Source organism: Triticum aestivum, chromosome 7B (assembly GCF_018294505.1).
Source record: "Triticum aestivum cultivar Chinese Spring chromosome 7B, IWGSC CS RefSeq v2.1, whole genome shotgun sequence".
Classification (NCBI taxonomy): Eukaryota; Viridiplantae; Streptophyta; class Magnoliopsida; order Poales; family Poaceae; genus Triticum; species Triticum aestivum.
Genome location: NC_057813.1, coordinates 123,034,361 through 123,047,371, shown reverse-complemented (window position 1 = coordinate 123,047,371; position 13,011 = coordinate 123,034,361). Strand labels below are relative to the sequence as shown.

General features: G+C 42.3%; 1 protein-coding gene across 1 annotated transcript; it reads right to left on the bottom strand.

The window, feature by feature from the left end:
- Positions 1-5,025: 5,025 nt before the first annotated feature.
- LOC123155865 (dynamin-2A) lies at positions 5,026-12,370 on the bottom strand. Its single transcript, XM_044574010.1, has 22 exons — positions 11,990-12,370; positions 11,857-11,907; positions 11,635-11,755; positions 11,458-11,553; positions 11,249-11,310; positions 10,773-10,890; positions 10,345-10,687; positions 10,077-10,224; positions 9,868-9,969; positions 9,665-9,784; positions 9,103-9,186; positions 8,881-9,008; positions 8,012-8,096; positions 7,731-7,866; positions 7,277-7,353; positions 7,062-7,118; positions 6,706-6,844; positions 6,476-6,630; positions 6,151-6,264; positions 5,998-6,065; positions 5,614-5,786; positions 5,026-5,427 (listed from the first exon to the last, which is right to left on the bottom strand). The coding sequence occupies exons 1-22, from the start codon at positions 12,128-12,130 to the stop codon at positions 5,234-5,236; spliced, it is 2,712 nt and encodes a 903-aa protein (XP_044429945.1). The 5' UTR covers positions 12,131-12,370; the 3' UTR covers positions 5,026-5,233.
- Between the last annotated feature and the right edge of the window lie 641 nt (positions 12,371-13,011).

Below are 13,011 nucleotides of genomic sequence, written 5' to 3'. Positions count from 1 at the left end.
GAATTATGTGTTATTTTAGTACTGTATTTCAGAAATGTGGAACTAGGCAGGCAGTGCATATTTATGCTTACAACAAACCTTTTGTTCCAAGTTCTGACTTGACCTATCACTACAAACAAGAACATTGGAATGTCGTACGTACATTGGATGCATGCTTAGGCGTTTGGAAAGTAGAATATCGGAACAGTTTCGGGAGTTACAACAAACATGGCGACAAGTTTTCCGTTAGTGCGTACGTGTAGATTGTCCCTCGATCGCTGCCAGCCCGCTTGCTCCATTGGCGGACTACTTGCTAGCGCCTAGCTACCTAGCTAACTCTGACGCGTGAGGAGCAAGGTGATTAGGCAAGCCGACGAGGGCAGTGCGGTGCTGTTGAGGCGATGCCATCACACCAACCATCCGATGCGAGTGGAGGGTTTCATGCGCGCGCGATTATTTGATCGTTTAGCTAGCGATCACAGAGTATTATTGTAGATCACTGGTGTAGTGCTGGTTTGGCGCATGAGATTTGCGTTTAAAGCTGTGCAGTATCCGCGGAGGTAGCGTTGTTTAGTGCCGCTGATGGCAGGCAGTTAGCTCGCGGTGATCAATCAGCTCGGTAGGCAGCCTCGCGCGTGCACCTTTATCCATCTATCACCAGCTTCTTGGTGCGTTTACGGGTCACAGGAATCCAAATTTCCGGGGCTTGCCTAGAACACGACGAGAAGAAATGAAAAATGCACTGTTTTGTTCATGTCCAAGCCAGGATTGGAACGGAACTCCATCGATCTGTACGTACGTCTGTCCGCCGACGCATTGAAGAGAGAGCACGTAGGAGTTTTCAATGGGGAGAAATGCATCAGCAGTTAGATAATGCTGAGCTTGGTTGGTCAGGTCGTAATGTATAGCTCAATCTTGAGAAGCACGAGGACAGCGGTAGCATCAGGGAGCAGTTTGTTGATCCTGTGCTTCTGACAATGATCGACCTGAACTGACAGCCATTTGGGGACTGTAGGTTACGTACGGATTCCGAGGCCTATCTGTCTATCCATCTACCCTTGGCTGCTTGCTGTGCCACTGAAACTTCAGAGCTCCACTGTTCTGAATCTGCTGCTTTTCGCAACCGGATCAATTATTCTCCTCAGCCATTGCCGTCGAGAGAGCTGTGTGTGACGTAGCAAGGCCAGGACGATAGATAGAGCACGAGACAAAACACAAAAGCCCTCGTGCCATGATTCAGGAAGGAGAGGTTGGGCTAGGCTCTTCATGCACGTACACCGTACACGCTATACACGACGAGCACATCTACTTTCTCGTTATATTTTCTTACTCCTTCACCCGGAATCGCGATCTTTCGGCATCTCGGGCAGTTGGCTGAAAACAATGTGGACCGAGCGGTCCATCTTGGCACGCACACCCATTAGCTGAAAGTACAGTAGTACTCTCTCCGTCCGAAAATACTTGTCATTGAAATGGATGTATCTAGATGTATTTTAGTTCTAAATACATCCATTTTCATCCATTTTTATGACAAGTAATTCCGGACGGAGAGAGTATTACGGACGACACTAAGCCGCTAACTAACCAAGCAGCTCTGGCAATAATGCATGGGGGTTAGGGAAAGGCGTCTCACGTAAACCGTGGACTGATCAGCATGGTGAGTGATCATAGGGAGAATGCATGGTTTGGTTGGCAGGATCGTGACCTCGTGTCGACAGTAAAACCAAGTACGGCTTTACAAGAATGACCATCGTGGAATTTCCTCAAAGGATCGCAAGTGACGTCGGCTCTCTCCTAATCGAATCCACGCTTGGGAAAGGGGATCGCCTGCATGCACAAATTACACGTCTTTTCTTATCTTCCAATTCGAAGCCCCCAGGTCTTAGAAATGATTGCTGCTAGTAGCTCTCTACTACGCTTTAGTTGCTGAGGCATCCACTCAACAAAATGTCGACAGATACGTCAAACCTCCTCACTTCACGTACATATACATGGTGAAACCTAGCGAAAATGACATAAAGGGGGGAACTCGTGTTCGCTTGATGGAGCTCAAAATATTGCAGGAAGAAAGAGAGGGGGGGCGGGGGGTGCGCCAGAAACTTACAATCTATTCATCTTCAGTCATGGCAATACAAAAAAAACAGAGGTAATAAAAATTAAACCAGGTCCGTATCACCTAGCGACTACAAGCACTAGAGCGAGGCGAAGGCACTCCGCCGTCATCGCTCCGATGAGGCCCCTCGCTCGCCGGAGTCGGGCAAACCTTGTTGTGGTAGACAGTCGGTGAGGCAGAGAGGTTGAGAGTGAGCAAAGAACCAAGCGGAAGGCCTAGAAGTGCCAAACCATGCTCATGGATGCGAACGACGCGTTGTATGAAATGGCAAAACGATATTGGCAAACTCACTCATGGAGAGATCTTGGCAATAGAGGTTCTATGGTGGTGGCATGAGTGGTAGTGATTACAATGGGAGTGTGTGATGTATGTTCAATATGGTTGCTTTTGGTGAACTATGTGATATGTGGTGGCTGTTGATGAACTATTTTAAATGTGGTGGCTTTTGGATTCCCTATGTTGGAATGGTATGTGGATTGAATTGAAAAAATATTTTTGCATTAAATTGTTGTCAAACATTTTGAGTTATTATTGAAAGGTTTAATTTATTTATAATGGTGGAAACATTCAAACAATCTAGGCAAAGGACATAAAAAATATAAAAATATATAGGGTGTTAATTTTAGCGGAAGAACTATGTGCAAGAACTTTAAACCCTCAAATTTTAGAGATTCAAAATTATAAATGTGCTTAAGAGAGCTAGGTTTTAGGAAAAGAGGCAGAGAACTAGAGATGCTCTTAGCTCGCGGGCGGGTGCCGAGGCCGGGAACCCTGCTTTGCCCTCAGTGTGGTGTGGGCGCCCCTATTCGACGCTCGGTGCATGAAATTGCTGGCAAACAAAAATGGCACATGCTCATGGACTGGTGCAGTTCGAATGTGTTCCACTATCTCGTTTTTGTGTTACCCAGTGTTCATTCCTTTTCCGATTTAAGCAAAAAAAGGTTTTCATCCGGTTTTCTTTTGGTTTTCCATAGAACATGAAAGTTTTATGAAGAAAAGGAACACTTATTTTTAGTAACATAAAAATTTAATAAACTAACATTTTACACGAACACTTTTTATTACATGAACATTCTTTGAGAAAACACATAAACATAAAAAATCAACATGTATTGATTTTTTTACTGTGTTGATTTGTTCAAGCAAATATAATCGTTGGCTGAAAATATTTACAAATGATAAAATGATATCAAGTTTTTTAACTTCTTTAAATTCATAATTTTTAAATGATAATCATGTGTTGGAAAAACATTTTACTAATTTTAAACATGTTATCAAATTTTATAAGATTTCCATAAATTATAACATTCTTAGAAAGAGAAAAAATAAAACCATAAAAACAAAAATAAGCCATTAGAAAATCATAGAAACTTCATAAAAATTATAACAGAAAAAACAAAAGGAAAACCACTCCGATAAAAGAAGAACCAGTACCTTTCACTCCAAGAAGAAAAGATAATTGATGGAAAAAACTTGAAGGAACCAGTGCGGTGCGGGACGGGAAATAAAGCGAGCTAAATAGGCGGAGCCCGGCTCAACGACAGGCGTGCGTTAGGTGAACTCTTCGGGCGTCAAATAGTAGGAAAAGCTGTTGGCGAGTGACGCCTATATTTGAACGTGCGATGTCATTGCAGCATGGCTAACCCTAGTTAACGCCACATGCGTCGTTTAGTTGACGCGACGACTGAACTAAGCCATCTGGGCCTGCCCAGTTTTTGTGTTCGCATCGGTCGCTCTATTTCGTTTGCTATATGATGAATTTTGAATTTGCTAACCACATGTCCCATCCGGTACTCCGTTTCGTTTGTTGGCACAGCATTTTTGAGATATTCTTCTATGGTTTTTGATTTGATTTGTTGTTTAGGCTTTTCCTTTTCTGTTTCTTTTCTTCTCTTTTTCTAGGTTTGGTTTTTCTAATGTATTTCTTCCTTTATTTTATAGTCTTCTGTACTGTAAACAAGTTTCTAATATAGTGAATATTTTTCAAATACACATTTGTTCAATATACATTGAACATTTTTCGCAACGAAACAAAAAAGGTAGGTTAAGGAACATACAAAATGTTTAAGTACTAAATTGAAAAAGGAAAAGACGAAAACTGGAAAAACAGACGTGGTCGCCTCTCCTTGCACGGAAGACCCCTTCGAGACACCAAGTCATGCCACTTGTCACGCATGGAAGCATCATGTAGTGACCTCCACGGGGTAGCGCGATTTCACTGTTCTGTTGAACCATTTGTTGTTCAAAGATAGAGTGAAATTCACAGTTTACTTCCTGAATGCAATGACACTTTTTACTTTTTTACAAGTGTAGTCAAAGTTTCTCCAAACTACTTGCTTATTTACACAACTTTGTTCTCCCCTAAAAAAAAGCAAATTTGTCCTATCTTGTTAACAATTTTATCACTGTTTTTGTCAAATGGGACTCACTGTCTGGGCTAATTTTCCTTTGTTAACAATTTTATCACTGTCGGGCCTGATCAGTCGGCGTCCATGGGTGATGTCCACTCAACCATATATACGTGGACGTCCACGGGTGAGGTCCCACGTTGGGATACGTAGACAGTCCTACGAGGCCCGAATATTCCTGCTTTGCAGCGGCAGCACACCTCGTTCGTAAGAAGCAGAAAAACAGCAGCACGCCTTTGACCCTCAACCCATGTGAGTTTCTACATCAATGTTGCCTGCTTGCTTGCTTCAATAGCCGCATGCTAAATTCACGTTGTTCCCTGGATGTGTAACATTTGTACCTACTAGAATCATCTATATTTACAGGGCTGAACTATAAAGGCAAACTGATTAAAATTGGTACAAATAATGCCAAGTTGTAAGAAAAAGGCGTACGCCAGCAGGGTGACGCGTGGAAGGCCCAAAAACCACTATGAAGGTACAGCATCAGGCGTCAAAATGCAAGATAGATCATGAATCAATAGAGAGAATTGATTCAACTATATATTTCTATAAACAACTAAGGGTCGCCTGCGCATGCATACACACCGTCGATGAAACCTCTCGACCAAGGCGCTCACTCTATTCGTCCAATCTCAATCTGCTCCACCAATCTCACCACCCAATTATCAGAAACAGGGCGTGTGCCTAGCAAGAATACATAATAATATATCATGGATACTAATCAGCACGATTAGTATCTCGGTGGCGCTGGCGGCATTCGGTTTGGTGTGCGTCGGCTGGTAGAGTTGGGATCCCCATTTTCGGAGCGCCTGCGACCATCGGCACTTCTCGACCTTGATTCGATGTTCGGGGCAGGGCCATTTGCTGCAGAATCGAAGGCTGACCTCCAGTCCTCGCCAGGGCGGCCGGGTGTCCGAGGGCTCTCTGTAAATGATTTTTGTTTAAGCAAATCGTTACAATATGACAATCTGGACACCCAGAAATCTTATATGCGAATAGCACATTACGCCCTACATTTCCTAAGAGCCAACATGGTTTAGCTTGGATAACAACAAAATAGTTACAATTGGTAGTGGTATTCAAATAAATGAAAAAAGAAAATCAGCTTACCAGCTTCAGGGCTATCATTTGAATAAGAGGAAGCAGCAGCTCGATTGTCATGGATACTAAGTTGACGTGTGAGCTTTGACAACAGAGATGATTGCTTCTGGTACTTTTCCCTTCTACGTTTAGCATTGTGGTCTTCTTGGAGAAGTTCTTCAATTTTTGCATTGCTTTGCCCGCTGGTAAAGAGAAACATGTTAAGGGATGCAATGCAGAGAAATGTCAAATTAAAGAAAAATAAACATTCATCTCCACTGTAAGCAGGTGTATGATTTTTGGAGTACAAATATATCCTAACAATACTAGGAGAAAGTTTAAAGAGACACAGACAGTATGCTGGTCTCCAGAAGAAGAAATTAAAACTCTATTATTTCTGGACAGAGCATTCACCTTATCGAGCTGTATAGCTGGTTCAACATATCTTCCTTTGCTTTCTCCACTTGGCAGAGCACGATGGCCTGATAAAGAAACAAATAAACTTTGATGAAGACTCGGCCAAGATCGTTAGGCCAAATGAACTGAATAAAGCTATAGAACACAAACCTTTGGGACATTTGCTGCTAGACTATTTAGAACAGCCTCAACATAACCACGAACTTCTTGAGACATCCATCTAAGTTCTTCTTCAGGATCCGCTGGTCTCCGTATCATTGCATCCTTTGAAATGTAAGAGGGATCAGATGTCAATTGCAAACAATAGATAAGATTCCATGTTGACAAATCAAAAGAACAGGCATACCGAAAAGGGGAACCGAAATTGCATAATAACACTCTTAATGTAAATTAAGAAAAGGGATAAAAAAACACTGAAAGCTTTGCAGTGATATACTTAGAAAGGAAAATCGACTGTGCATAAGCTAGAACTTACTGTGGAGCTATCTGGCTGGCTTTGCTTCAGTGGACCACCCTCAGAATTTGCAGCCTTGAAAGAACCACCTTTGCTTTGAATTACAGCTTTTATCTTATTTACCCACTCAACCTTGTCAGCAGTGCTCTCAGCCTTCAATACAACAGCGCTATGAGCTGCAAAACAAGAAAACCAGTTTATAAAATGAAAAATGAAGTAAACATGATGCTATAATGTTCAGGGGTGTTAACCTTTAAGGACAGTCTTATAGGCGACCCTGTTAGTTATCTTGAACACAAGACTTGGGCCTTTTTCAGGTCCATTAGCCTTTTTTGAATCCTTTAAGCTTTTAGAAGGTTCTTCCTCATCTACTTCCTCGAGGTTGCATTCCTACACAGTACACCATACAAAGTTGGTGAATCAGTTCTATATAAATCTTAAGAGTTACACATGCAATGTTTCCTTGGACATGCTCTTCCAGGTGGAATTAGGGGAAGACAATAGAGTACTCAACTATTAAAACAACTAACGCGAAACTGAGATATCATGCAACATCATTACCGAGTAGAAAAATAATACATGTAACAAATGCAAAACTTATGCACACCTCAAGAGTGATGACACCACGAAAATGTCTTTCCTCTTGCTTCTTTGTGTATCCAAGCTGATAAAAACAGATGGTGAGTCCAACCAAGCATACAAACAAGTAAAATAATCAACAGCATGTTCCATGAAAATTATGAAAATAATTAACAGCCTGAAATAAAAATCCTTTTGAGTTCAAATGCACAACCAATCAACAAGTATGGAAGACTGACCAACCTTTCCACTCTTCTCATTTAGGACGAACCACCTTCTGCTCCACCCATTAGTTTTTGCACTTTTCTTCAAAAGGTAACCTGAAGAAAAGGGGGGGTATGTTTATACACCAAATTGTTGCATAGATCAGCATGTACATCAGTACATTATTACCGTGCATCAAAGACATGTTAGAATCCCACATGTGGTTCAAACCTCAAAGTGCTCTATGATTCAAATTCTTGCGGAAATGCCCATGTTATTCTAAATGGACTAAACTAACTAGGTCTATAAAGATGAATTTTATTTGTACATGAAACAAGGATGTGCGCCTAGTTGCGTGAAGAAACATAAAAATATAAGCTGTCATATTCATTTCGTGGAATGAATGACATTTTGCACAAGTGCAACATTTAATAGTAACAGATTTCCTTTATGACCGAACTTCAGCAGACGGATTTACTGCCTTTCTTTTTACCTGCAGTAATTTCACCAGCAGGACCAGCAACCTGCAAATTTGGTCCCTCTTTTGTGTCTTTGTCTTGACTTGGTTTTTCTTTCGTTGGTTTTGAGCTACCACCGGCTTGCTCAGATTTTGTTAGTGGACTGGAGGCCTAAAATCAAATAATAGTTTATAACCAAGGACAATATGTGCTCTATGTCCACAGATAAAAAAATGCATTACTTTTCAATATCATATTATATTTTCTAATAGGGACATGCAACTGTGACCCCTAAGAAAATAAGCACAAGCCATACCCTGTTTGTCACGGATTGTTCAGACTCTTGTCCTTTCTTGGAAGGTCGGTTTCTCATCTCGTCCTCACGGCGCTGCCTCTCCATTCTGCCAATCAAACAAAAAAAGGGCAACGGTCGGCATTCAACAATTTTATCATGAAATCAGTGTAATTTGGCAAAAATACTTGGCCGATTTCTTTAGCAAGCAAAGCAATTAATACATACTCCCTCCGTTCCAAAATAGATTACCCAACTTTGTACTAAGCAAAGTTAGTACAAAGTTGAGTCATCTATTTTGGAACGGAGGGAGTATTTTGTAGCACGAAAAAAATCATGCTGAACAGTGGGTGACAAAGAGAAGAATGACATAAGAGTTAAAACAGAAGATGCGTACAGTTTTCTGGGATCACTTATAAAGGTAAGAGGGAGCTATCTGAAAATAGGATGGATACTTCCTCCTGAAGCAACCCAACATAAGATAGATTGTGGGAAATTAAGTCGCAAATTAAAATCAGAAATCTGCAACTAGGTTCTCATAAACTTAGGGCCAGTTCTTTTGTGGCTTCTGGCAGCTTCTGGCGAAAATAAGCTAGATATCATTTAATCCGAACAACAATATAGTCCAAGGGCATTACAGACTTTTCACTAACCGTACCACAAATAAGCTGAAAAAACAGGCACTGAAAAGAATTGGCTAGCTTATTATCTTGAGCTTATTTGCACAGGAGCTTATCTGGAGCTTATTTCCACAGCATAGATCAAAAGAACTAGCCCTTACAAGCACAGAACAATGAGGCTGAAACAGCAATTAAATGCTAGATACCAAATAACAAATTGCACAAAACTGAAGGAGGAAAGAGGGGAGGGGGCTAGAAACATCAAGAACCAACCTTCTTTGTACTAGACGGATGAAATGTTGAGCAGGAACAAAGGCACGCTCCATGTCAACAAGAGCAACTACCATCTTTTTGGCATCACTTTTAAAGCTATCCAATGCATTCGATGCTATTGCAATGACCTAGAAAAAAAGGACAAATGTACACTCAGAATAGTCAAAGATGGAACCTATCAACAAGCAAGCGGAAAGGTGCTTCTAAATCTATAGGTGATACCTCACGCTTGAATGGAGGATATCTTCCAAGCCCAGGTGTGGCATTAGCGGAAGCATTGACTATGTCCAACAATACACGGTGTACCTAGTGTACGAACAGTAAAAATTATTTTTGCCATGTCAGTAAACAAGATAAATATATCAAAAGATTCTGCGACCTTGCATAAGCACATGGATGCTTAAATATTATGTCAACACAATACGAAAGAAATGCCACGCTAATACCACCCAATATACAAAAAACTGAACTAGAATTATGAAACTCAAATATTTGCAGCCTTGGGATCACAAATTCAACATCAAATCTGGAAACTCAAATCAGGTAAGCTCAGCAAAAACTAAAAAAAATTTGAAAGAACTTGATATCCAATCAAATATATCCAGAAAGAACTCAAATTGAGGAAGTTAGTCTAATATTACCCAGTGAGGGTAAAAGTGGAAGTGGCCTAGATCATAATAAACAATAGAGCTTGTCTAATACTTTCCTTAAATTGAACATTAACCTCAAGGAAAAAGGAGAAAGTCTGAATAAGTTTTACTTCTGTAGCCCAGGGATTGCATACCTCGTCAACACATAGTCGTGATGGCTCCTTTGCCATGTCTAGTACTATTTTTATTAATGACCTCAACCCTTTCTCTGGAGATATCAAATATGGTTGATAACCGTCGGCTTCCAGGACAATCTACAAAGTCAAGAGAATAAACATTTTTATAGAAGGCAGAAAATTGCTACCAGAGTGTATCTTAGAAGTGAAAGCGGCCTTACCCTTTTGACATTGTTGAGATCAAAATGTCTGTCCAATGGTAGCTGCTTAATTCTGTCTGGAAACTTGCCTTCAAAACTTGCAACAATTTTCCATCCAGACCCCTTTCATATATTGGAAAAAAGTGCACTAATCTTTTAATCAATTATTCAATTTTGGGGGATAATAATTCAAATATAGCACAAGTCTACTTCTAAAGTTAGCCACCAACCTCGCCAGATGTAATATGAGCAAGGAACTTATCTTCAAATTCCCGGCACAGCTCCAATGCAACTGCTCGGGTTCCTTCAGGACTTTGTACCATAGATTCCCCAAGCCTTGCCAGCTCAGCTTGCACCATCTGGGATTTACCCTGAAGGCTGAAACAGTAACGCATATTACTGAATTAACATCAATGTGGAAAGGGGAGGACTTCATGTAACTCAATGCATATATCAAACTAATAGGTGTATCATTAGAGCATGAGGCAAGATTCTTACCCAGTCAATAGGTTAGGAAGACGCACTTTCATCCTTTTACGTATCTGCTTAGCAATGGCGCTAACCAAAGAAACTCTACCTAGCTTACTATGGGGAGCTCCAGTTAAGATGGACTTAAGGGTCTCAGCTTCAGCTTGCCATGCTGTTTCCAGCGAGTTTTCAGAACCAACTGATCCAGATTGTGCCGATGCAATAGCTACAGATTGTCCTACCAGAGCGACCCACTCAATGTCAGGAAGGTTTTTTGGGCCCTTGTTCGAGAGAAGGGCCTGAACACAAGCTATAGTTTTCGCGTCTCCTTCTGCTTGATCAATCTTGCTTAAGATACCGATAGTTCTCGAACCTACAGCGAGTGGAAAACATCATTTACTAAAGAACAAAGTAGGTGTTACTATTGATGATATTTTTTTCCATTTCAAAAGACAGACCATCTGAATCAATATCCTTTGCCAGCCTGATGGCTCGAGATGATGCAACTTCAGCTGCTTGTACCGCAGGTATCACAACTAGTAGTATTGCATCATTGTGCCCAGCATAATCATTGATCTAAATTGAAAAGGTAGTCAGCATTGAGTAGCAGAAAGTAAACTAGTATGACAAAATTAAGTAACTGTTTTTGACATGCTGTCAAAGAAGTAGGCAAGTAAGAATAGTTCAAAAGGCTCCACATCAATACAAGGAGACATAACTGCATAAAAATGATTTCCAGACGACAAAATTTGTGTGAAGCTAACATTGTAAGACATATAAATCACATATATGGTACAAAATGTTTATGTCGAGATTATATCGATATATTTTGAGGAGTGGTCATGGTTGACTACTGTAAGCTATTCTAATATCTCAGCATTAACATTATATCAGAACTAATTGACAAGTAAAGTATCCATATTTAAATGCTTACCATTGAATCATCCACAGCTCGCTGGTCTAACCCAGGTAAATCAATCAATTTTAGGGGGGGAGCTGAAAACAAAACAAGAAAAATGTAGAATGAGAGATTGAATAATCTTCCTCTGTACAAGTCTATACTCTATACTGCTATGTACTACATTGCTAATTGAAGGATAAGCAGCTATAGATTCACTGCAATTGTTGAATTAATGGCCAAACCTGTGCTGGTTCGCAGCTTGAGCGAAATCTCATCTGAGCGGCCCCTCCCAGACACACTCTTGCTGAGCCTATCCTGCAGAGAATGCCGCAGAGCACCTGCACATGGAAAATTTCAGCACCAGGTCGAACCGAAGTTGGTGATCATGCAAAACAAGGCGGCTGTGAGATCCTACTGACTTGCGGACACCTGCTGCGACTTGCTATCGATCTGCAGCACGATAGACTTGGTGCTGAGGCCCGGTTCCCTCTGCAGGTCCACCACGATGGGCGCCCTGGTCGCCCCGTTCTCCCCCGTCGGCTGCACCACACAACGCCACCCAATCCAATCCAATTAAGAAACAACGCCGAGGGCGATATATGCAAGGAGGGGGGAGCTGAGCTACTGGACTAAAATCTCACCAACACGGGATGGCCGATGAGACTGTTCAGCACGGCCGACTTGCCTGAACCCTGCACAGACAGATCGGAACGGATCAGATCGGGGCACAAGGCGACGGTTCTGAGGCGCAGGGGGGCGCCGCCCGGCACTTACGACGTTGCCGAGGACGACGGCGTTGAGGAAGGTGGAGGGGCGCCTGGGCGCGGTGTCGTCGGAGGGGTCGTCGTCGGCGAGGAGCGAGGCCGCCTGGCGTATCGACTCGGAGAGCTGCGACAGCTCCTCCATGGCCTCCATGGTGGGTTTCTACAGCCCCGGCGAAGGCGGATCGGGCGCGGCCGATGGATCGAGGGGCGCGGCGGCGGCGGAGACCTGGCCCTCGTCGGCCTGACGCGGGTTTGAAATCCGGTCCGCCGATATGGGGGAGGCGAAACGTGGACGAGGCAGAGAGATAGGGGGGAGGAGAAGAGAGGGACGGGGACGGGGACGGGGAGTAGTCGTTTGCTTGCTTGCTTGGCTGCGAAGGAGGCGTTCGACTCGACTCGAGTCAGTAGTGCGGTCGGGAGTCCGGACGTGCGTGCGGTCCAGCCGGTTCGGGGTAAGTAATGACGGCTTGGGCCTCGTCGCCCGTCAGGACATGGATTCGAATTGGGCTGTTCCGCGCGGCCCGGTTGTCGAGTTTGGTTTGGATGGGATTCTCGAAAAAAAAACTTAACCTGGTTAGGCAGTGCTACGAGTTGGAGATTGGCCGCGTCGCGAGCCGTCCGATTGTACAACGCAAGCCGTCCATTCTTCTTCTCTAATTTCCTACAACAATATTCTTGTTGCAAAATCTTTTCTTCTCGAACTTTCTGCAACAAGAGTCATGTTACAAAAATCTCTTCTTCTCTAATTTTCTGCAACAAGACCTATGTTGCAAAATATTCTCTTCTTTAATTCACTGCAACAACATTCATGTTGCAAAACTTTATTTTTTCTATTTTTCTGCAACAAGACCATTGATGCAAAACGTCTTCTCTTATTTATTTTTCTGTAACAAGAATCTTGTTGCAAAACCTTCATTGCAATAGGATCCAACATCTCTAGCTTCTTCTATGTATTCCTGCAACAAGACTGTTATTGCGAAAACTTGCAAGAACGTCGACGGCTGCAACGGAGAGAGCACCCCGTGGTCTCTG

What these genes read in the sequence shown, in the direction of transcription:
- LOC123155865 (XM_044574010.1), bottom strand. Translation starts at nt 12,130, where the DNA reads ATGGAGGCCATGGAGGAGCTGTCGCAGCTCTCCGAGTCGATACGCCAG. An exon ending in ATCTCAACAATGTCAAAAGG is followed by an intron (nt 9,785 to 9,867) that starts GTAAGGCCGCTT and finishes TTGACTTTGTAG; the next exon opens with ATTGTCCTGGAAGCCGACGG. An exon ending in ATCCTCCATTCAAGCGTGAG is followed by an intron (nt 9,009 to 9,102) that starts GTATCACCTATA and finishes CTTTTTTTCTAG; the next exon opens with GTCATTGCAATAGCATCGAA.